Consider the following 25,562-nt stretch of genomic DNA (forward strand, 5'->3'; position numbering starts at 1 on the left):
ACATCTAGAGACATCAAGCAGAGAAGTGCAGAAATGGGAGAACTTGCTCAGTGTGTTTTCTGCAAAGTGTTAGCAAGCTCAGTTGGTTTGTGGAAAGTGCAGAAACACACTTACCAGTTCTAACTGAAGGTGGCGATGTTTTACAGTGTTGATCTAAAGTTAAAGACAAAGAACAGCAAGTTACAGCTCCTTTGTCAGAGAGCAAAAGGCAGATGGAGAGGAGTGTGTGTGTGTGGGGGGGGGGGGGGGGGCGGGGCGGGAGGAAATGGAGGAGCAGAGGGAGTATGGAGAATCCCTCCCTCTCACTTCTACTCCCCATCCCCAACTGATGGCTGGTTCTTTTGCTTCTAAATATAGAGTTATATATCCACATTAGAAATATAGTTGTAGAAATCAAGAAGAGAAAGAAAAGGGGGTACATCTTCATGGTTCTCCTACTGTGTTTATTTTTTGGGGGGGAGGGCTAAAAGTTAAATGAATTATATGAGAAACAAAGAGGTCAGTCTGTGACCCTGGTCCCGTTTTGAGATGGATGCACGTTATGGGGGAAGAGAAGTGGGAGGAAGAACCAGCACTGGCCTGCAGCCTCTCTTCCTCTTGGCAGGCGCACAGAGCTCCTGCCTGGGCCAGAGTTCTCAGTTACAAGGCTCCAGAGAGAGCAGGGCAGGTGCAGCTGAGAGAAGCCAAGAGCAGACAGAGGCTAGCCCCAGGATACATGCGCGGTGGAGCCACTCTGCCTCCAGCTCCGGGTGCAGTTCAGTGTGTATTCCTCAGGCACCAGCATAACCAGTGGAAAAAGACGACGTGTAGTTTAATACTCCCTCAAAATGGCATTTCTTAATTGGAATTCTAAAATTTCCTCCATTTAACACTTTAGAATTGCTAATACAATATATTTCTATAAAGCCATTGTTTTTTAAAAGAACTCTGGAGAATGGATGGGCAGTTCTCATGTATTCTTATTTGACATTAAATGAGGACCCAGGAATTTTAAGTGTTATGTGGAACAATTACAGAGCACGCTTACTTCTCAACCAGGACTGAGTTTCCCTGACTCCAACTTCTCTCCATAACACTGCAGCTTCATTAAGAACCGCCTTAAGGAAAATTATTTCCTAAACGTGCAATTTACATTTTCTCTGGGTCAGACGTAGGCAAGTAGATTCCAGAAACCAGTGGCAAAACCCGGTAGTACTCATTTCAGATTCATTTTTACCTAAACCCCAAACTGTGCTCTCTGCCTAGATTTTGGTAACCACTGACTATGAAGCTTCTGTGTGGGAGCAAAATTAGAAAAAAACGGTTTTTAAAAACAATTTTTCTTAGAAACAAATGAGTAGAAGAATTTCCCTGCTTTTTAATCTTTAGGGTAGCAGCCTAAATTTAGAGTCCCCTTATCACTTAGAATCTGTTCTCTCAGCTGCCAATTCCTTCAATTGGGTAGCAGGTGGCAATCTCTATCTAATGTAAGCTAGAGATACAAAAATGTTATAAAGCTTGCTCAGAGGTGTTCAAGTAATTGGCAGAATGCTAAAATACTCTTAGGGGTTTATTCATTCAACAAACATTTATTGGATGCTTTCCCTGTACATGGCTTTAGGGATGCAGAGGTGAATGAAACAGACAAAGTCCCTGCCTAAAGGCAGAACCAACCAGCAAAGCATGTATACAGAGGGATAAGGAATGAGAAAATGCAAAGTGCTCTGAGAGAGACAAGCAGTGTACTGGATTAGAGAATGGCTAAGATGTGTCATTATGGAGGCGACATTTAAGCTAAAACCAAGGGACTGAGAAGCTGATTATGTGAGGATCTGGGGGGAAATACGAGAGGAAAGATAATTCTGCAAAGATCTGGGTGAAAGGAATGGCTAAAGCAAGAGAGAATCTGGCTGTTTTTTTCAAAGTTCTTATAGCTAGAGCAGGGTGAGCCAGGCAGAATGCAGTCAAGGAGGTTGTCAGGGGCCAGCTCATTTGGGTGTTTTATTGACCACAACAAGGAGTTTGGTTTATATTTTAACTGAAATGCGGTATCCCTGGGGGGATTTCACAGAGAAGCAAAATGATCTGCTTTACATGATAAAATATGCCCTTCTATCTACTCTGTGGGAAATAGGGGTGCAAGGACTGGTGGTGAACAAAGAAGTGAGACTAGTTCATGACCGTTAATTCAGATGAAACAGAAAGGGGACCTGGATGAACTGGTGGCTGTTGAAATGAAGAGAACTGGACAGAGGGGGAGTCACTTTAAGCAAAGACAACTCAGGACCTGGTACATAGATGGAAGGTGATTTGGAGGGAGAGTTCTGGCTACAGCCACTGAGTTGATATTTCAGTAAACTGAGTACCTTTACCGAGGGGGAAGAAGAGGCGGAACGTGTACAGAAAGGAGATGCAAGACTTTCTCTTCAGAATTCCATAAGGCACGTCATGTAGACACTGAGCGGCCATTAAATAGGAGACTTAGAGTGCTGAGGCCAGTAGCAGCAGCATGTAGGTGATATATGAAGTTGTGAGAATAGATGAAATATCAACCCAAAGAGACTTGGAAATTGAGGGGAGACAGAGTCCTATTGAATACTTGAGTCCCACTTAGATATTTGAAGGTCAAGTAGAGAAGGAGAAGGAGCTGCAAAGGAGGCTAAGAAAATGTATTTTTTATTTTTATTTTTTTAAACATATTTTTATTGATTTTTTACAGAGAGGAAGGGAGAGAGATAGTCAGAAACATCGATGAGAGAGAAACATCGATCAGCCACCCCTGCACATCCCCCACTGGGGATGTGCCTGCAACCCAGGTACATTCCCCCGACTAGAATCGAGCCTGGGACCCCTCAGTCCACAGGCCGACGCTCCATCCACTGAGCCAAACCGGTTTCGGCAAGAAAATGTTAAGAGTATTGGGAGAAAAATGAGGAGAGAGATAGTATCCCAAAACCAAGAGAGGAAAATGTTTCCATAAAGGCATAACCAAGTCTCAAATAATATGAAGAGGCCAAGAAAGATGAGAATATCGGTGTCAATGGGTTTGACAACCTGGAAGTTGTGACCATTGCTAGGGAGGTGCAAGTCATTCTGTAGATCAAGCATGTCAAACTCGTGGCCTGCGGGCCGCATCACAATGAATATTTTTGCAGCCCAGCCAATATAATGGTATGTAAGAAACGTTTTAATAAAAATTTTGTAACTTAATTTTTACAATATCCTGTTATACGTAATTATTAATAATGAACTACAACATTCACTGACTACTATAATTGTGTTGCATTCATTTCCCTTACGTGCCTTACACGCAGGCGCACCATTTCTCTCCACTAATACTAGCAGCGAATATTTTAGCAGCCGACTGCCACGTCATTAGTCTTGGACTGACTTGTTTGGTGTGCACAACAGGAAATATTTCATTTTTGGAGAACAAGAAAAATGGGTTTATTTGCATTACGCTTATTAATTTGTGCAGTTATTCAGTGTCTGGTAAGTGAATATTCAAGAAAAAATATTAATTTTTATTAAAATGTTCTATTATTTTATGTTAATGATTACTCATTTATTTCAGCCCTTTGTAGTAAGCATGTCTCTATCGAAATAAACCCACGTTTCTATGAAAATTGAAGCTTTAGTTTTTTTGCGGCCCACATAAATTTAAACCTTGTTTATTTGGCCTGTGCTAGCCTTTGAGTTTGATATGCTTACTGTAGATACTTAGGGTGAGTGGGAGGTGGAAGACTAGAGATGGAGGCTCCCTTATCTTTTTAAAGCAGGTTGGCTGTAAATCAGGGGGTGGGGAGAGGGGAAGCAGCAAAGAATCAGGTGGAAGCCACTAAAAGAAGTACTGTTTGCTTGGTGTTTTAAGACTGGAGATAATCAGAGAGTGTTGTTTGTATGATGGTAATGACCCATACAGAGAAATACATTGATGGTGTAGCTAAAAGGGGAGATAACTGAAGGATCAAGGTGTAAAGCCAAATGAAGAGAAGGTATGTCCCTTTCCTCTCCCTTTCCTCAATTCTAATACAAAACGCAAAGAAGGAAGGCTTCCTTTCACCTCTTCATGCAGTCATTCATCCAGCCGTACCTCAATATATATGCATTTAGCACCAGTGCCTGGCACTGGAGATACTATAATGAACAAAATTACCCCAAAGAGATTTTACTTAGTCTATGAGAGAAAAGTGATCTTAAACCAACATCACGTTACTAATAATTTTTCAAACAGATAAAGTATAATAATTTTGTTCAAGAAAAATAAAGAGAATTGCGTTATTTGACTAACATTCTCATGAAGATGTTTCACTGTATGTAAATTTTTACTGGAGTTAAATAAACTGAGAGTTATGTCATAAATGTTAGATTCTTTACTGCATTAGGTTGGAGTGTTCGTTTTCTTGATTGAGATGTTAGAAATTGTTTCCTTATTCTTTGGAGTCTATTATATTACATCATGTGAAATGGACCAATCAGCAGGATTTTCAATTTAAACTGTCACACCAACCTTCCATTTCATGCTTTCAGTATTGAAGCTTAATAAAATTGAAAACAGGAGGTTTACATGCTTAGAAACATCAGCTACGTCACAGCAGCATTGAAAGGATAAATTTCATGGCAACTTATTATCTTTGGTGTTGGCTGAAAGCCTTGGGCATTTTAGAACACTCTATGTTTTCTAAAGTCCAGGATTTGTCATAAAATGTACATGCACAGGGACTAAAAATACAGCAAATTGCCGAAACCGGTTTGGCTCAGTGGATAGAGCGTCGGCCTGTGGACTGAAGGGTCCCGGGTTCGATTCCGGTCAGGGGCATGTACCTGGGTTGCGGGCACATCCCCGGTGGGAGATGTGCAGGAGGCAGCTGATCGATGTTTCTATCTCATCGATGTTTCTAACTCTCTATCTCTCTCCCTTCCTCTCTGTAAGAAATCAATAAAATATATATTTTAAAAAAATACAGCAAATTTGTAATGCTGTTAAACACACATCCAAAATGACTTTTACCAGATACTAAGTTTAAAAAGTATTGTGCCCCTTACTCATTGTCATCCAAGTGAAGTTTAATGGGGGTATGTTCTTTCAGAATCTTTTCTCACAACCGGATTCTGTAACCCTAGCTCATCTAAGTACTCAGATGCAAAGCTAAATTAATATTTATCTTCCTTCTTTCATAAGAAAATGATACAATGAGCTCAGCAGACACACATTTTGAAAAATCACAGACAGTTAATGAATTGAAAAACATGTGCATTTGAATGTCTAATTTCTTTCAAAGTCAATGTAATTGAATATGTTTGATTTGAATACTGTATGTCAACATGAGCCTTTTTAGTCCTCATTTGGCAAAAACGTACAACAGAGTTAACACCCATTGTTTCATGTTGTCCTCTTCTCCTACGTGAGTAGCACGGATTAAGCAGAGAATACATGCGAACATTTCACAAAAAACTTTCTTTTAGAGGTGCAATTTTTTTCACATGCAACTTCCACACTGCTAACTCTTGTCCCATAACACTAGCCATACAAGGTTCCTTGGGCTAAAATTACTCTTCAGTTGCCTCAACTTCACAGTGGCTCAGTAGACATGGTTTCAAATGCACTTGCTAGGCTGTAGAACTATGGCCAAATTAGCTCCCCTCTGTGAGCCTCAGTTTCCACACCAATAAAATGGGCATAATAATGGTCTTCCCTCAGAGAACTGTTTTGAGGACAAATAAGCTATTTACTGAGGACCTGGCAACATGCCTGGAACATTACAGCCCTAAGAAACAACTGGGAACTGTCAATAGCACCTGAGCAGCTCCAAGAAGAGGCAGAATTTGTTCTCACGCATCTAACTCCTCTTTCTTTACCTCCCTTCCATCATCTTGTGGTATTTCCACTACCTTCACACTTCTTTTCAAAACTTCATTTCTCACACAATTTGAAACCCAGTCCTAGTCCCGTGTAGTTGATGAAGAACAATTTAAAATATTAATGCCAAGGGAGAATATAGATTTCTATAGGAATCAAAGCCTTTGGCCGGAGGAGGGGCACTTCCAGGGCAGACACATTGGGCATCGGTGAGCTAGTTAAAGTTACAGAGACACTGTAACACTCTGACAACACTCTGGCATCTGCCTTTCTCAAATCCCACCGTGGGCTGATCTGTGGGGCTGACTGGTTCTGATCAGACCATGCACGGAGATACCACGGGTTCAGTTCTGGTGCCGCACTATTAGGAGGGATGCTGATAAACCACAGTCATCCATGAAAGTGCAAGAAGAATGAGCAGGATACACTTAAAACCACGGAGGGAAATTTTAACCTGAAGAAGACAAGGCTGAGAATGACTGCCATCTCCACTTAGGGGCACCTCTGCCCAGGAGGAGTGTCTTTATCATTCCAAAGGAAGAACCGGGATTAAGGGATGAAAATTTGAGAGACACTGATTTTGGCTGAACTAAAACATTAACCTTCTATCGCCATATATTTGACTCTCTTTACCTTTGGGTGGTAAACACACAATGAACTATACAGATGATGTATTATACAACTGTACACTTGAAACCTATATAATTTTATCAACCAATGTCACTCCAATGAATTATTAGCTATAATTTTTAAAAAATGAACCTTTATGGGTGGGCAGCCTCATGAGGCTGTGAGCTCCGTGTCACCAAGGTGATGAAGTACAGGCTGGATGACCCCCCGGGAGGGACAGTAAGGATCACCTTCGAAGATCTGATGGACTTAGGACTACATGAATGTTTTTCTGCCTTTTATAAAACGTATTTGTAAATAATTAAAATTTTCACTGTAAATACATTTATAGAAGAGTTGAATAGTACAAAGAACACAGTATACCCTTTATCTACATTCATCAATTGTCAACATTTTACCCATTTGCTTTATTATTGGCAATCTCACTCGCTCTCTCTCTCAGACTAGATGATTTTTAGGGTCCCTTTTTCCCTTGCGAGTTATGATTCTATGTGCTGAGGTCTCTTTCCAGGCAATAGGGTTTTAGAAAAATTGTACCCCTGCTAGCGGCTCTCTTCCAGTTCCTGGCATAAATCTGAACTCCACATGTGTGATGGACGGGGCCCTGTAGAGCCCGACCCTGACCTTGTCCTCACTCTGAGCACCATGCTGCAGCCACATAGGTTTTCTTTCTCTCCCTCGCACATGGGAAGCTCTTTGCTGGCTCAGGGACTCTGCACTCGCTCACTCCTCTGCCTTTGGTGTTCTTCACTGGTTTCGATGTGGCTGGGCCCTTCTAACACTGCCTGACCCGCACCCCCTCCCCTTCTCCCCGACTCCCACAATTACTCTATCACATGGTTTAAGTCACCTCCTATCACTCTCTGAAATGATCTGGCTTAGTTCCTCATTTGCTTGCCTTTTGTCTGTCACCCCTTGGAATATGCATGTCGAACTCGCAGCCCACAGGCCGCAGGCCTCGTTTATTTGGCCCGTGTTAGCCTTTGAGTTTGACATCCTTGCCTTCGAATGTAAGCTCCTGCTAGAGTGTGAGGTCTTGTCTACATCTTGTTGTTATTGTGTCCTCAGTGCCCAGGATAGAGAACACTCAACCACTATTTGCTGAAGAATAAATAAAAGAACAAATGGATCCAAGACCATCTGGTGAGAACCTGTTAATACAGGGCTGGACATTAACATTTGACAACCTACACAAAGAAGAAAGTGCTTAACAAACGTTAGAAAGGAAAAGAGAGATGTCTTTATCAGGTGGAGTGAATTCTAAGTGGCAGGAGGTTTAGGGAAAAGTTTCCGCAGAGGGTGCCCCAGCCAGAAGAAAGATGTGGGCTCTTCTCAGGAGCCAATGTGCTTTCTGTTGCCATCTGTTGGGAAAACCACCATACAGAAGGAAATTTGCAAGCACCCCAGAGCAGTGTCTGACAGAAAGTCTGGAGGGCTGCAGGAGGTGGGTATGCCCATGGAACTCATGGAGAATGCCTCACTTCTTTCTGACACGCGCTGTGAAAACTTTGCTATGTTGAGATTTCTTTCAAACGAGCCCAGACCATTCTACACAATGCTATGGCAAGGCGGGTATTTTCACCTGTTCTTTTTCTAGGCCCATTCTCTATTAGAAAGTGGTTCGCCAGCTGCAAAATGGCTATCAAATTGGATTGTACATGTGATTACATGAGAGTTTTTCCCCCTATCTATCTATTTCCTATCAGATCTGATTATTTCTGATTATCTTGAGCACTGGGTCTTCACTCTAGGTGAAGTTTTAAAGCTACTGAACTTGAACCTAGCCTCCTTCTCGACCAGAGAAAAAATGTCTAACATCACCTATTGTGGAAGTGTCTAGTAGTCACACGACCTAGAGAAATGGAATTAACAAGTACCAGGAAAAATTATTTTTAAAAGTTTCAGTTAAGTTACTTAACTTGGTAAGCAAGAGCAGAGATTTAACAGAGAAAAGAAATTCACCACTTAATCGATGAACGGGGGATGCTGATATTTAAAGTTTTAAAAGGATAATATCCTAAAATTAAATGAATGCCACTAAGTCCCACTATTTGAGAGGTACTATACAGACTATAGAGGCAGAGTCAGTATTCTGGGGTTTGTAACTCCAATGCTGTATGACTCTAGGCAAGATATTTAACTTCTCTGTTCTGTGTCTCAGTTTGGCCATCTATATAATACAAACAATTTAGTGCTTAGCTCACAGGGATTTTATGCGCAACTGAGCTAATGTTAGTCAAGTGCTTACAACTATACCTAAGCACACACATGAAGCAATATTTAAGTGTTTGATATTCTTTTTTTTCTCCCTTACTCCCCAACCCCAATTAATGAAAAAAGAAAATATTGTATCTACAAAGTACCTTCAGATATATTGCATAATTTTGATCCCAATAATAGTCTGGTAACATTGGCAGAACAAGTCTCTTTTTTATTTTATAGATCAATGAGTCATAGGCTCAGGGTCGGAGAGCTGATAAAAGGCTGAATGCTAACTTGAACCAGGTATTTTGACTCAGAGGCTGGCGGCCTGTCCACTGTGGTCAAAGAAGTTCAACTCAGAACCCAGTGATGCCTTTTTAAAAAAAATCCTCACTGGAGGATATGTTTTCCATTGATCTTTAGAGAGTGGAAGGGAGTGGGGGTTTGGGGAGGGAGACAGAGAGAGAGAGAGAGAAAAAAAAATATTGCTATGAGAGAGACACATCGACTGGTTGCCTCCAGTGCCTGCCCAGACTAGGACTGGGAATTGAACCTGTTAACTGCGAGATGTGCTCTTGACCAGACTGTGAGACAATGCTCTAACCAGTTAGCAACACCATCCAGGACCCCAGTGATGCCTTTTAAGGAGACACACCCAGATAAGCCTTGTGGCCAAAGCCTCTGTTAAGCCGGATAGAAACTTGAGTATGTTTGAAATAAAAAAAATATTTTTTAAAAGTTGAAGGTAAGTGAAAAGTTTTATTTGAACTTTAAAACTATCTTCTATGATGTTTCTGACCCAAAGATTGAAGCATTACTTTCACACACACACACACACACACACACACACACACACACACTCACACAACATAGAGATAAACAAACCTAGAAAGACTAATTATTTTCCCTGTCTCATCTAAGCAAAATGTCAAAAGAAAACAAACAGGCCAGGAGAAAAGCAAATTAGCTTTGTATAAGACCTTTCAGTGAGAAAGTCTTGGAAATCTAGTAGCTGCATAGGTAAGGACCATCTATTTATTTTTAAGTGTAATACATATAATTCAAGGATTATCTTAAGCCTTCCATCACCCATGGTTCTCAGGACTCTAGTTACTATCCAAGGAAGTCGGCTTTGACAAGGTTAATGGTGATGCCTTAGAGTAATTACTTGGAAAAATAATAAACATCATTTCCTAATTTGATGCTATGGTATCATTCCCATCGATATCCTTTCTTATTTTCATTTTTGCCCATCACAGAGAGAAAAGGAGGAAGTTTAATTTGATTTACAGAGGGGAAAACAAACCTGAATGTACTTTTTGGTCGGGGGTGGTGGGCTATGCTAGGAGAAAAGGTTAAGCAGCTGGTTTTCATCTATCTGCCATAATTCTCTGTTTAGTTTGCACTATTAAACTCCAAAGCTTTGCTTTAATCTTAACTGTTACAGTATGCCTTATTGCAGATTCTATCATGTCGCATCCCTGATAGGGTTTCAGACTTTGGCCAAGCACCATCCCCCAGGCTGCCTTGCCATATGGGTAGCAAATGCATCCAACATTTTTTCATTGGCGCCTGCATCATTATGTTTTGTCACCAATGGTTGTTGGGTTTTCAGTAAATTGCTGCGAACACTGTGGTTTGGGCTGTCGAGATGATCGCCTACACTTATTTGTATACAGCCGTGTCCTCATCAGGGCCTCCCTGTCCTGTCAGCGTTTGGAGGAGGACCTAGCATCTAGGGTGGAGAAGCCATAAAAAAATGAAAACAGAAAGCCAGAGCTAACAATGGGCGGGGAGCAGCTCCCACACTTTGAGAGCCAGGATAAGGAGGAGAGGTGAGAGGTAAAACCTACCTGATCTGTCTTCGTTCTGTGAGTCACATCTTCGGCACAGTTCTGGGATGGTCTTGAGGGATGTGACCGAGTACTAAATGGGAAGCCAGAGGAGAAAGGGGGTAAAATAACAATTTAAAATGACAGCATGACATTCATTCAAACTGGCCAGAAAAATAAAAACACAAGAAATGATACCTGAGTACATCCAGAATGTTTAGCTAACTTTACCCTAAATGGGCTGCTTGGTGATCTGGGAGATCCCAAGCTCTACCTACAAGCACCTAAGCAGATGCAGATTAAAAAGAGGGCTGGACGTTCTATCTCCTATCACTATGCTACTTGGAAGGTGGAAGGATGCTCTGCCCTTGAGGGTTTCCAGAAGGTGGCCACTGTACTTGCATTCTGAAGCCTAAGAGCGAATCTATGTGTGAAAAGCCTGGGGGAGAAGCATCCAGCTTCCTGCCGCACCCAGGGCCGCCAGGGGCCACGGCTGTGTCTAAACTGATTGAACTACACAAACATCCCTAATGTTGCCACTAGCCTAGGATTTTACTAATCGCCCAGGGTAATGTTATAAAAAACTAGGGGAGCATGGTTCTGTGTTTGAAAGCTCATCTGTTTCACATATAGATTAGACTAAACTGAAAGAAACCACCTTGCAGGTTCACGCCCAGCACCAACTCAGGATAACAAATTATGACAGAAGGGTGCATAAAATCAGAAGAGCTCAAACAAATGTAAAATCAATAGCTATGATTTATGGGAACTATGCTTGGTGCCAATCAATCTTTCTTTAGAGAAGGGCGCTTTAAAACAAAATTAAAGGATGAACCCTTTCTTTAATCAAGGGGCTGTTTTCAATCATATCTTAATTCATAAAATACAGCTTCCTAGAAATATTTTGCCCTGTACTTTTAGGAAACGAGTTCTTATGTAAATGAGAATGTATTATGAATTATTTCACTGTTGCAAAATTTAGGAGGATTGAGAAAAAACATTTAATCTAAAAGAAAAATGATCATGGAAACTCATTAGGGTTATTGTAGCATTACAAGTGGGGAATGTGTAATTAGGGCACACTTGTCAATAAGAAGGTACTTTAGTTAGCTTGATGTTGATAGATGAAGCATAGTGTCTACATGGAAACATGGAAACACCCCCCTCTCCCAGTGCTTTCCACAGGGTATCCGGACAGCAAGGCAGAGGGAGGGGCAGTTGTAGCTACTGTCAATTTGTCAATTTCATATCACAAACAAATTAAATGTCCAGTACTTCCAAGTGAAAAATAAAACCTCAAATGACTAATTAGAGAAATTACTCTTACCTGTCTGATGCAATAACATCCTGTTTGTGTTGGCCATTCCTCAGAGGACTACGGGTGCTTTAGCAAATCCGCTCAAATCAAAAATGAACTTCAAGGATTTTTTCCCTCCTACATTATGTTCTTTGGAGGTTGAGGATACACAGGTACAGAAGGCACTTTTTTTGGGGGGGGAGTTACTAATAAGGTACCTTATGTTTCTAGTGAAGTACAAGGTCTCCAAGGAATCTGGTAGCTTCCTGAGACCAGCTGGTACAGGTTAAATAATTACACAGTCTATAATTCAATTAAAATCGGGCCTCTTGTTTTGGCTGCCATGTGCCCATGAAAGCATCTTTTGGCAAAGTTCTCTCTCTCTCTCTCTCTCTCTCTCTCTCTCTCTCTCTCTCTCTCTCTCTCTCTCTCTTCTTCCAAAGCACAATTTTACAAAGAGGAAATTTAAGACTGATTGTGTTTAACTGTAATTTAATGATACATTCAATAAAGTTGCTCAATGGGCTTAAAGACCTATATTTGAATAAGCCGGTGTGCTGCTATCTGTATTTCCAGCCACCATATGCATCCTAACTGCTACTCCTACCCCAAAGTCAAGCATGTCAGAATCTCAGATTTATGAGCTGTACTTCAATTCTTCCCAAAGTTCTACAGTGTACAGTAACATTTAACTTGATGAGGGTTAAATTTTAACAGCATGGTTGCCTGGTTGGTGTGGGGACTGAGCGACAGGCAGAGACAAGCCTAGTTGATGCCCATGCACTACCTCAACCTACGTCACCCATGGTGGCTTTGCCTCTCCACCACGGTCAGGCAGGAAGTCACTCTGTGAAGGCATACATACATCTTAATTCTTTGGGAACAATGACCTCGAAGAAAAAATCATGTGCTGTTCCTGGTAATGGAAATTAAAAGTACAGCAATCAAAGAAAAGGATGATGTGTTGGCCAGAAAAATCAAAGTTTTGAAAAATTGTAAGGGTATATAAATGTCAAATTTAGCAATGACTTCCAATTTACACTGTGGAAAAATCCACCATTTTTTATAAAGATACTTTAAGAAAAAAATCAATTTGTAGATTTGTTTCAGCTAAGTACTTAAGGGATGCTGCAAAGATGATTAAGTTTTGATGTGAAGAGATGAAAAAGAAACATGCAACTCACATAGTCAATATTCAAAATCATTTCCCTAGCCGAAACCGGTTTGGCTCAGTGGATAGAGCGTCGGCCTGCGGACTGAAGGGTCCCAGGTTCGATTCCGGTCAAGGGCATGTACCTGGGTTGCGGGCATATCCCCAGTGGGAGATGTGCAAGTGGCAGCTGATCGATGTTTCTCTCTCATCGATGTTTCTCTCATCGATGTTTCTAACTCTCTGTCTCTCTCCCTTCCTCTCTGTAAAAAATCAATAAAATATATTAAAAAAAATCATTTCCCTATTTGCAAATATGAGAATAAGCACTTGAGCCAGGGAGTCTACCCTTGCATGAACGCACTGTGTTACCATCTGGGAGCTGAAAGGGAGGGCACCCAAGGCCTTCATCCCAGCACACAGGGCAGATGGCCTTTTGTATGAAGCTGTCAGATCGCCAACCACCTCATTCTCAGACAATGGCCAACTCCCAGGGCAGCAACTGTTGTCATTTTGGCCCTATCAGAGCCAAAGCTCAATATATCTTCCCTGTGTCCCTTGCCCCCAACACAAGCCTTTATATTCTGTTCCCTGGATTCCTATTATCCTTGGGTGATAAGACACTGAAAGAGGATTGCAGATAATTGAGAAGCATTATATTTCCTACCTCTATGTTGCTCTCATGTACTCTTTTTCTAAAAAACTCCCAAAGGTTATCTTGTAGAAACAGCCCTTTGGATCCACTCCTCCATCATGTTTTAAGAAAAGCTTCTGCCAAAGGTTGACCAGCTGCCTCTGCTTCTTCTATGTCCCTGTGCATTCAAAGTTTAGTTCCCCTTCTGTTCCTTTACTCTGGGGTCCCCCTTGCCTGCCATGCCTCCCTCTGGCCAAGCAAGAACTTTTCTGCAAGGCCAGCTTGGGTCTGCCTTCTCTATGAAATCCCGGCTGATTGCTTCGTCCCTTCCTGACCTTCCACTTTTCTCCTGTTGGAAAAGCTGCCATGCCTGTTGTTTCCTATGTGTTAGTGTTGGCTCCCACAAGTGCCTGGGGGAAAGGACAACATCTTTGACTTAGTATATTGCATGCATGGCACACCGGGACGTATTAACTATTTGACTGTAATACCAAGATGTACACACATCTGATTAATCTCTGGGCTTGATTAGAAATATTCAAAGGAGTTCTTTCGTATTTAAGTAAGTGGAAATTTCCTCCATGCTTCCCTACTTGCACTAGAATTCATCAACTTTCTAAAATGCAAACTTAACCAAGGTGCTTCTCTCATTCAAATCCTGCACTGGCTCTGCACAGCCTACAGAGCAGAAACCACATGCCTGAATACGGCACATGAAACTCTCCACGGGTTCAGACTCATCTCTCATTGTTGTCTACTTATCTTTTGATGGTGGCAATACCAAATTTCTGTCTCCTGTTTTACCTGTCTATACTTTTATGCATGCTAGTCCACTTACATCGAATGTCATTCCACCCATTTTTTTAGGCAAACTGCTTTTAATTAATTACACTTTACCTGGGTATCACCTCTATAACATCTTCTTTGACCCTCCCAGATGGAAGTAGTACCAGGTTTCAAACTATGGTTTTCTGATGGGTGGCATCACCCATCTAGGAACGTGTGAGAAATTCACATTTTTTGGCCCCATCTCAGAAACTTTGAGGGCCAGAGCCTAGCAATCTGTGTTTGTACAAACCATCCAGGTGATTCGGGTATACGCTGAAGTTTAGGAACCACTGCTCTATATTATTTTCCTATCTTAGGCATAAGTCCATTACAGAACCCATCACATGATGTTTCATCATCTGTTTACCTAACTGCTTTCTATGCTTCCTGAGCATGTGTACAATATTTTATTGACCAAAGACACTAGGCTATTGAACAGAATAAAATGAATTCCCCTACATAGCCGATGATTTTAGTGGCAATAATAATAGTAATGATGATAGTAGTTAATATTTACATAGCACTAATCTTCTTAGAAAAATCCATAATTTCAAGTCTAGCAATGTAATCATGGTATATTTCAAAGGAAAAACACTTTGAATATATTAATAGCGCTGGCTGATGCCTTAGCCTTTTGTATAAAGAGCAATGGATTTGGAGTGAGAAGACTTAGATGCAAGTCCCAGTTCTGACATTGATTAACTCTGTGGTTCTGGACAAATAAGTCATTTCATATTTCTGGCGCTTAGTTTCTTTACCTATTAAACAGATAAGTATACAGGCTAATGTAAATGAAATCAATTTGCAAGCTGTAAAGTGATGTTAGATGTTTTTGTCTCTTTTCTTCAACCTGTTTTCCATGTGTGTCCCACAGCCCTTCCCTCTCATCTTCATTCCACTCATGTTTTTAAGCTCAGTAGATCAAGACTAGAGAATTAATGAGGCAGGAAGAGGGGGCCTGAGGTGGGGTTGGAAAGGAAAGGAAGAAGAGTTCAGCTGATCCCTGCATGTTATTTGGCTTCCCTTTGGTCTTTCCTCATCCAAGATAATCCATGGCCAAGGGCTGACACTGAAATTTAGCTTTGCAAACAACATAGACAATCCTACACATCCCAGACTACACCAGTCAATTTTGTCTCTCTGCCATGCAAAATAGTTTGAGCATAAATGGGATTCACAATAACAGCGTGTGATTTCTACATTGGACTACAGGGATCTCTGACCACCCTAGTTATTGTTCAGGCCTGAAAGGCTTTGGCCCTTATTCCTGAAAGCTAGAGCCAGTTGGGTGAACAAGCAGACATTACTCAAATGGTAATGAGCCACAGAGAATGAAAGAACTAAAATCCCAAGCACCTTTTCAAGCTAGAGACTTTCAAACAACTAAGGTCCCATGAAGTTTCCAAAAGAAACAATTAAGCCAATCATCCAAACAACTATCCTGAAGTTCATGACTTTTCACACAGCTTTCCAAACTTCAGGCAGATGTCTCAACAGACACACAATACCAGTAAAATGACAAAATATTTGTACACCAAAAAGCTGGTACTGAAAGGAAAGATAGACAGCTGAAATGAGATGTTCAGAAACATAATGTTTTTCTAAAATTCTGACCTCTCCAATGGCTTGCCCATCTAATTCAAGGAGGGCATGATAACTTCACACCCTCCACAACAGATCCTGCTTCATTGCTCCTTCTCTGAGGATGTGGTACTAACAGTCCACCCCTTCATTGCTAGCTCTTGGCTTGTGGACAGGTCTCCTTCTCTTCAGCCACTCTCTCCACATCGATCCTCTGCTCTGACCTCATAAAAACAAACAGCACCCCCACCACCTCAAGACATCTGCCTCTCCAGTTCACCATGGGCTTTCCTGCTCTTGTGTTCACAGCCATCTTTTTAAAAAAGAAGTGACTTGCCTGGCCAGTGTGGCTTAGTGGTTGAGCATCGACCTATGAACGAGGAGATTATGGTTGTATTTCTGGTCAGGGCACATGTCCAGGTTGCGGGCTCAATCCCCAGTAGGGGGCAGCAGATCAATGATTCTCATCATTGATTTTCTATATCTCTCTCCCTCTCCCTTCCTCTCTGAAAGCAATAAAAATATATTTAAAATAAAAAATAAAAAAAGAATTGCCTTGGTTTTTGCCTCTACTTCCTCACCTCTGTATTTACTCTACTACCCTATGTCTTCTGTCCCTCACAGGCACTGCTCTTATTATGGCCACCAGTGAGTCTTAACAAGACAATCCAGTGGGCACTTTTCAAACTTTTTATTTATTGTGAACTGTTTCCCACTTCTTTCTTTAAATTCCTTAAATCCCTAACCCCTTCTTAGCTTCCTTAGTTGTCCTCCTATATCTCTGAAAACTGCTTGCCAGTCTATTTTGTAGAAGACTACTCTCTCCCAGCATGTGAGACACACTTAAGCACAGTTCCTTCCTTGGAAGGTTCTTCTCGTCCCACATTCCTTGTTTCACAGGTGAGTACACTGGCTTCCACTATTTCAACCACCCCCTTTACAAAGTACAGACACCAGTGATCTACACTTTCATATATCCTTCCCGGTCTGCCTTAAATACATTTCTTCCCACCATTCAGGCTCCATTAAAGAAAATTATTACAAATAATCCTATTGCCAAATACATTTGATTTTTGCTCTTATTTTTATCAAACTATTTTCCAAGTGTTTTTTTCTTTAAAGTTAATGAAATAAATTCTTTTATGCTAAGACACTGCTTGTGATTGGTATTTGGGAAAACTCAGTAACTTTTTGATCATAGAAAGAGTATGCAAGGAACTACTCTATTGTAGTGCTAACATGTCAGGCAAAAAGGGAAGCTGCACATTGGTTAAGGTGGTGAGTTCACAGTATTGAATGGCTCCCTTCTTCTGCCAGAAGTGTTCATGAATGAGAAGAGACCTGGGTGAAGGGGATGACTAGAGGTCACCAAGGGGCCCAGCAGAGGTAATTTTCAATGCACTGATTACATTATGGATTCTAGATCTAGACTGCACATACCATATCCTGGCTTCATCATTGTCTGGCCAATTAATCTTAGTTAGTTAACCTCTGTATATCAGCTTTTTCATCTGTAAAACAGATAATAACAGTGCCTACAACAGAATGTGGCAGTGAAGATCGTATGCTAATAATGTAAATCATGGGGACTAGTATCTGATGCATAGTAAGTGTTCAATAAATATTCACTATTGTTATTATTTAAATTGAAATATATCAAAAATGAGCATTTAAAAATGTAGCCAAAGTAATGCTAACTACTAAGGCAAAAATTACAAATTACAAAAGAAGTGTACCTTGCAGTAGGGCAGATGGCTGGACATAATACTTGTTCAACTTCAATGATGGTCTAATTTTAATTGTGAGCCAATAATCAATAGCCATCAAAATATAAATACTGTCTGTCAAGGATGGAGTTCAATATTGTAATTACATGTGACCCACTATGAAGTTAACCTGACATTCACAGTCTGCTCCTGGTAATTACTATAAACTCTGTGAGAACACAGACAAGTCTGTGTCATTCACACCAAGCCTAGAGCAGTGATGGCGAACCTTTTGAGCTCGGTGTGTCAGAACTTTGAAAAACCCTAACTTAACTCTGGTGCTGTGTCACATATAGAAATTTTTTGATATTTGCAACCATAGTAAAACAAAGACTTATATTTTTGATATTTATTTTATATATTTAAATGCCATTTATCAAAGAAAAATCAACCAAAAAAATGAGTTTGCGTGTCATCTCTGACACGCGTGTCATAGGTTTGCCATCACTGGCCTAGAACCATGCTCAGTACATTGCACGTGTTTAATAAATAATTGTTGAGTAATTGGTATAAAATCTAGTTATGCATAACAGGTAAATAGTTTGTGTAAATAACCTGCATCAATGTAATAAGTGCTATGACTGTCAGGCAAGATAAAAACTTCTAGGGCTATCTGCAGAAAAGAGCAAATATAAAAATCCAACAGTTTCCCATTCTTCTTGGAAAACACTCTATTCACAAAGTTGCTCTTTACCTTCTTAGGAAGGGATGGTCAGTCCAAGATTTGGAGTTGGGGACCTGTGTTCTAGTCCTGGGCTCTGACACTAGCTACAGGACATGAATTTACAATTCATCTAGTCTGGATTAGATACACCAAAGTCCTTTCCTGGCAGGGGTTAAGAAAAACAGATAAGACACATGACACATGTAATTAGAATAAGGCATGAGTTTTTTTTTTACAATGGGGTCTGCAAAAGGAATGATAGGTAATTTAGACTTGAATATAGGACATTGCAAAAAGAACAGGTGAAGAGTTGACGAAACTAGATCATACTAAGAAGCATTAAGAAAAGTTTAATAGGAAGAATAGGACTGATAGATGAGATAAGAAGGGAGTGAGGGAGCCAGATGCCATGTGAAAGTGTTCGTCACCTTTTAGGAAGCACAGAAGAAAGTATAAGAGGATCTTATTCAGGTAGATTGCTTGCTAGAGCCTGGTTCATTATACCTTTAATATCTTTGTACTCTTTATCACACCTACAATCAGGCCACAGATGATAGGGTGGTGAAGGCCTGGGGAGGGAGTGGAGTGGGTTACAAGGGGTCATGGGGGGGGGACATATGTAATACTTTCAACAATACACTTTTTAAAAAATGTAATAAAATCTGGGAAGTACCAATAGGTTGACTTGAGTAAAAGGCAGTGCACACAAAACAGAGGTGGGGAGATATTTTAGTGCAACTGCTGCCCCATCTGTAGGATGGAAAAAAGTGAAAACTCATTGCAAGTGAGATTTGTTTGCCATAGAATTTATTTTTCTACCAGACAGCACTTTAAGCACCTTAGGAAGATGAATCCACCGAATTCTGAGCTACTTACTACTCTAGGTTTCAAGGGCTTGGGTCAAAGGGGATAGTACAGGTGGAAGGGCACTTATTTATCTTGATCTCATCTGACTCGTACAAAAAAATAGGTTATGCAATTACCAAAAAGTGTCAACTTTCATCAAAGATGCAGTCACACTGATACAGAAAAGCAACAAAAATTCCTGTGCGTGGAAATAGAGTTTGTTCCTTAGTTGTATTTGTGTGTACATAAGCAGCATGTGTGTATTTACATGTATATGTATATGTAGGTATGCATATACATATGTGTATGTGTGTGTGCATATACATATGGGATATATATCCTATCTAATAATAGAGAAACATGGTAATTGACCATACCTTTGCTACGCCTCCCATTGGCTAATCAGTGAGATATGCAAATTAAACGCCAACAAAGATGGTGGTTAATTTGCATATGTAGGCGCGAAGCGGCGGAGCTAAGACTGAAGGTGGCTCCGGCTGGAGCAGCGAAGGCTTGAAGGCATCTCCGGCCGGAGCGAAGGCCTGGGTCCCGGGTGCCGGAGGAAAACCGGTGCCAGCAGCCAGGGAAAGGGCAGGCCTATTGCACGAATCTTTTCATGCAACAGGCCTCTAGTATGTGTGTGTGTGTGTGTGTGTGTGTGTGTGTGTGTGTGTGTGTGTAAAATTTTAAATTTTCTCCATAAAAGCAGGGCAATAGGCAGATATGATTATTATCATTTTGCAGATGGAAAAGTTGAGGTACAGTAAAATGAAGAGATTTTCCTAAGTTCTCTTTAGCTTGTTTTACTTTATTTATTTAAAATATATATACCAACTACATTGGTGCCAAAAAGCTATTTGCATTTGCTTCAGTGCCTATTTGGGGATAGTAATGGGTGAGATAACTGGCCCATTATACTCAACTAAGTTACTCAGAGGGGGAGAGTCACATGGTCAAAGAGTTCTGTATATAAATCCGACCTGCCACTTGCCCATTTGTAACCTTATGAAAGCCACATGACATCTCTAACCCTCATTTTCTTCATTTGCCAAACAAGGGATTAAAATAGGGGCTGCTCTGTGGAGTGGATGTGAGGCTTAAACAAAATAACGGACTTAAAGAGTTCAGTGCTGTGTGTGGCACAGCCAATGAGTCAGGCTCTTCAATGGATCCATGGTGTTTGGCCTCTGCACTATTCAATCCTGTGCATACTATTTCTGAGGACAGCAAACTGGCCTCTCTTAATAAAACACACCACGGCTACTAAGAACCTCACGGTAAAATTGTATTCCAGAGCATTTTTCATTTCCCAGACACAGGGCTCTGGCTTCCATAGGAATAAAGAAATCTGTAAACCCATGTGCAGTGACAGCAAGGCCCTGCTCTGACCCTCTGTGTTTACATGTGTCGTCATCTCTCCCTTGCACATCTGCAGCCAGTGCACAGTGTTCTGCCCTTTTCGATGGCAGGATTACAAGAATGTATAGTTTAAACCCTGCATTTTGCAAAGGATGAGCATTATTTTGGAGTCTGGGAAACTTCAAAATAATGTAAGTGCCTTCTGTGTTTTGTCTCATTAGGTAAAGGCAAAAAAAAAAGTTCTAGTTGTTTTTTTGGAACCATTATACAGCTTGTGTTTTAATTAAAACAAGAACCAGGCTCATAACTAGAGGGGGGAAATCACAAAATAGAAAGCTGATGGCTATGGCTGGGGAGGAAGAAGAGCGGTTTTAAACTTGGGCATCTTTTTGGTAAACATCTTTTTCAAAACAGACTTAAGAACTGTGTGGATGGAGGTTTACAGAATCCTAACAATAAAGGCATGTTTGTGAGAGACTACATTTCTCTTTATGCCAGCAAATTAGCAAGTTCAACCCATCTTCAGTTTTCAATGTTAGCACCTGAATAGTCTCCACTTTGCCCCTAAAACGGTTATAACATTTATTGCTCCTACTTTACCTAAATAGGCTGAAACACTGTTCCAGTATTTAGGAGGTTATCTCTACATCTTTTCCCATGAAATCATTATGTAAGAACAGTATGATTCCGGCGCATTTAAGGTACTGAACTTGGATTAGATTGACTAGAACAGAATAATCTACCATGTTATAGAGGTTGCCAGTCAAATTTGAGCTTCTTTAGTTTCATGTGGCCAAGATTGCTTATCCTCAGTACTATCAACATTTTAAGCCAGATAATTCTTTGTTGTAGGAGGTTTTCCTGTGCATTTTAGGTTCTTTAGAAGCATCCTTGGTCTCTACCCACAAGATGCCAGTAGCAGCATATCCCTAGTATGAGCATCAAAAAATGTCTCCAGGTATTGCCCAGGTATCGCCTGAGGATGGGTAAAATCGTCCTTATGAGGACCACTGCAATAGACTATTTTTATCTTGGAGAAGCAGTATTATAGATAAAAGTATAATGCTGAAGCCAAAGCGTCCCAACTAAGTGGGTGACTGTGGACAAGTTATGTAACTTGTTTCCTTATCTGTAAAATGGAGATAATGATAAATACCTTCTTTAGAGGATTGTTGTGAGAATTAAACAGTATAATGCCTATCCTATAGCAAGTGCTCAGTAAATGGTAAGCATTATTATTGTTTCAGCAATTCTATGCACCTTCCTGTGTTTCCTTCTGATAAAAGTTTAAATGTAGGTCAAAGATCCACACAATAAATACACAATTAAAGGAGGGAAGGTTTGAGTGGAGTTACACAATTACAGATGGATGTCTTTATTTATGTTTCAGAGTGGTCAAGTTATAGAAACTCAACTATTGCATAATCTGCATCCCAACTTGCTAAACAGCTTCAGTTATTGCTTAACATATTTTATTATCTTTTAAGTGGAGATTCCTAATTCATCAACATTATGGGCTGCTGCCAGATGATTCTTCTGTAAACACAACTGCTCTATTACAGTGTTAAAAAAAAGTTTTTGACATGATGCCTGGTCTTTTCCCTCGAGTTCTTTCTTCACCAATGGTCATATAAATATTACTGTATTATTCATTGAAATAATAACAAAAGCTACCATTTTTAAGATCAACTTACTGTGTGCTAAGCTAAGTGCTTCATATATATTATTTCACTCAATCCTCAAAAAACCCCAACAACAACAACAACAAAAAAACACCTTAAAAGTTAGGTGGGTATCTCAGAGAGGTTAGCAAAGTTCAGAACACATCTGGAGCCCGGACTAGTGCCTTCAAAGCCTATGTTTTTACTTACTTACTTAGTTAGTTATTTTTGTGTATTTTGTGCATATTTTATTTTTTAAAATCTTTATTGTTGAAAGTATTACAGGTGTCCCCCTTTTTTCTCTGTTGACCCCTCCAATCCACTCTTATCCCCTTCCCAGGCCTTCTTGGCACTACTATTTGTCCATGGGCTATGCATATATATATGTGTGTGTGTGTATGTATATGTATATATATAGTATATATATTTGTGTGTGTGTATAGTATATATAGTGTATATATATGTGTGTGTGTTTGTGTGTGCGTGTATGTATAAATGCATTGGTTAATCTCTTCTGGCCTTTCCCCCTTTCCCTCTGAGATATGTCAGTCTGTTGCATGTTTCAATGTTTCTGGATCTGTTTTGTTCATCAGTTTATTTCCTTCATTAGATTCCACATATAAATGGGATCATGTGATACTTGTCTTTCTCTGACTGGCTTATTTCACAAAGCCTATGTTTTCAAAAGGCAACTTCACTAGCAAAGCTCAGAGAGTCACTCCCAAACTCCTAATCAAGTTTCCCTTTCATAAACACCTGCCATCCTCCCCACCCCTCCCCACATTATCATTCACTCTCTTTGCTCTTCCCCACTCAGCTCAAAATACCTTGACAGGAGTGGTTATACAAGAGCCACACTCTTAAGCCAAGCACAGTAACTCAGAAAAAGACAGAAAGATATTACAGAAAGGAAGAAACTCACTTCAGTTGGTCTTCACAAGGATTAAAAAAACTGTCTGGAAGTGGAAGTAAGGGAAGGCTGAATTTACCTTTCCCTGCTATAAAGACTCATCTAAGGTTAAAATAGATCATTCATCAAACTCATCCCAATAATTCAATTCTTGTGTATAGTATGTGGATTTCACTTCAAAGTGGAGAGTTAAGGAGAGGACTAATGCTGTTGCCAGAGGCATGTTAAAGTAAGCTATCTTTTTGAGACAATTTCTAGCTGTGACCCAAAGCTCTATGCTATGAAAGATCAATGCAAAGTAGGGTCAGAAATTGTGCCCACCTGCCCCTGAGGCCGCCCCACCACTGCGGCTCCTGCTGCTCCAGCAGCCCTAGCCTAGGGAAGCAGAGGAGGACTGGGGGGAGTCAGATGAGGATATGTGATTTGGTCTCTTTGACTAATCACCAAAAAGCAACTTGCTCAGCCAGCTTTATTTCTGCAACAAGGAAATAAAGCCTTACTTCTCTTAATTAAAAAAAAAAAAGTGACCCTGGAGGTTTTGAGAAGAAAAGTCACATGACTCATTCAGAAACGGCAACCTTCTCATCACAAACTCTGAGCACCCCATTTGGCTGGGAGGGCATGAGAGGCCCACATGCGGCAGAATTGTGTGGCCCAGAACAAGTCACAGCCAGCTCTGAGCAGAGGGGTATGGAGAGGACCCCCCCCACCCCCCGGAGCAGCTGTGATTCTGAGAAGTTCAGTAGCCAACAGGATTAAGCAGGGCTCAGCGGTCAGCTGGTCCAGTCCTTACCACTGCATGGCTCTTCCTCAATATTCCCAACAAGCATCCAATCTGTGCCTTGAAGCCTAGAGTGATTGGAAGGCTTCCTCTTATTGTTCATCAGCTAACCTAACTTGGCCATCCTTTAGTCCATCTGCCTTTGGGCGCCAAGAATGCTGGCTGCTCCACAGCCATAAAGAAAACTAAGTGAATAGGGTTAATTATGTGCATAAGTAACTCTATGAAAGTGCTTACTATCGGCAGGCACTTTATAAATGTCCTCAGCGAATAATTTTGGCAACAATGAAAGAGATTAGGAATGGGAGGCTCAGTCAAGTTAAATCTCACCCAAACTCACACACAATTACTAGTTAAGTGAAATTCATTTCTTGGTCCAGGAGACCCCCAAACCACACTTTGTCTGCCCCACAGGATGTCAAGTTCTAATGTGGCTGGGAGAGTTTAGGACATGCAGACTAGAACAGAGCGAGGAGCCCATGTAGGAGAAGGCAGAATCTCCCGAAAGCATTCCTCCCAAGTGGCAATACTTACGGATATGTCATCACTGAAGTCAATTTCATCCAAATCAAGGTATTCAGGGGCTTCCATTATTCTTCTTTGCACATTTTGATTTGGGTCAAATACTCATAAATTCCTGGACAAGACAGAAAAGAAAGGCAAAAAGGCGAATTGTTTTCCAAACAAAAATCATATCTATATTTAAACAAACAAAATAAAACAGGTAATTGGTGCCAGTGCTGCCTTTGAGTGCATTTCCTTTGTTCGAATGTCCCCAGGCTGGCTATCCAGAAACGTCCAGTGCGGTTCCTCCTGGCCCCCAGCGTGGCTCCCCAGGGGTACCTGTGGTCCTCCACTTCACTTCACTTGCTCCTTCCTGCCCCCACCCCCCTCCGCCTCCTGCAAGCACTAGCTCAGGTCTAACTCATCCGCTGTGGTCCTTATTAGCACCGAGTCAGCACATACCCAGCACATACGACGCCTTGGGTGAAAGGAGGACTTCAGGAAAGGGGTGCCCTGACATCTCAGGACAGCCATATTCCAATGTCTGTGCGGGCACATCCCTGGGTGCACATCGCTGCCTGGTGGAGCAACACACACTGGATCTCCACAGCAATAACACAAGTACGAGACAGACACCATCCAGTCAACAGTAACGATACTTCAGAATTTGTAGCACAACCTCCAGTTCATTCCTCAAAAAAAAAACATTTCGAAAGAGGCTCCACGAACAGATTAAAACCACAGAGTTATGACTGCGTTGCCCCTGCTTCTCGCAGCCCTGCCTGCCGGTGCCAGAGTGACCAAGGCAGGCGCCAGTGTGGCCGCAGCCAGCACTTGCCTCGGGGCTGCCTGCAGCAATTCCTTACATCTGTCAGGAAGATGCATCACCTCCCAGTTCATTTTCTCATCACTTATCATCATCACCATTGGCGGTGGCAGTGGCACCTACAGACGTCAAGGCAGAAATATAGACCTCCCGGCAGTGCCTTGGTGTGCAGTTATTTCCCCAGAGCAACTCTCAGACGTCGAAGCAGATTCCCCTCCCCGCAACTTGTCTTCCTGATTATAAAAACGGCCT

The 25,562-nt window shown here is 41.1% G+C and overlaps 1 protein-coding gene across 5 annotated transcripts in view; it reads right to left on the reverse strand.

Moving 5' to 3' along the window:
* SNCAIP (synuclein alpha interacting protein) overlaps positions 1 to 25,562 on the reverse strand; it is a 138,383-nt gene that overhangs the window by 42,732 nt on the left and 70,089 nt on the right. For all 5 annotated transcript variants that reach the window (XM_059693788.1, XM_059693784.1, XM_059693787.1 and 2 more), the window contains exons 2-3: positions 24,515 to 24,617; positions 10,525 to 10,597 (exon numbers count right to left, since the gene is read on the reverse strand). In XM_059693788.1, the coding sequence (XP_059549771.1) occupies positions 10,525 to 10,597; positions 24,515 to 24,571 (130 nt within the window). In that variant the 5' untranslated portion in view covers positions 24,572 to 24,617. The remainder of the gene's footprint in view (positions 1 to 10,524; positions 10,598 to 24,514; positions 24,618 to 25,562) is intronic.

The sequence above is a fragment of the Myotis daubentonii genome, chromosome 4, assembly GCF_963259705.1.
Source record: "Myotis daubentonii chromosome 4, mMyoDau2.1, whole genome shotgun sequence".
Lineage (NCBI taxonomy): Eukaryota > Metazoa > Chordata > Mammalia > Chiroptera > Vespertilionidae > Myotis > Myotis daubentonii.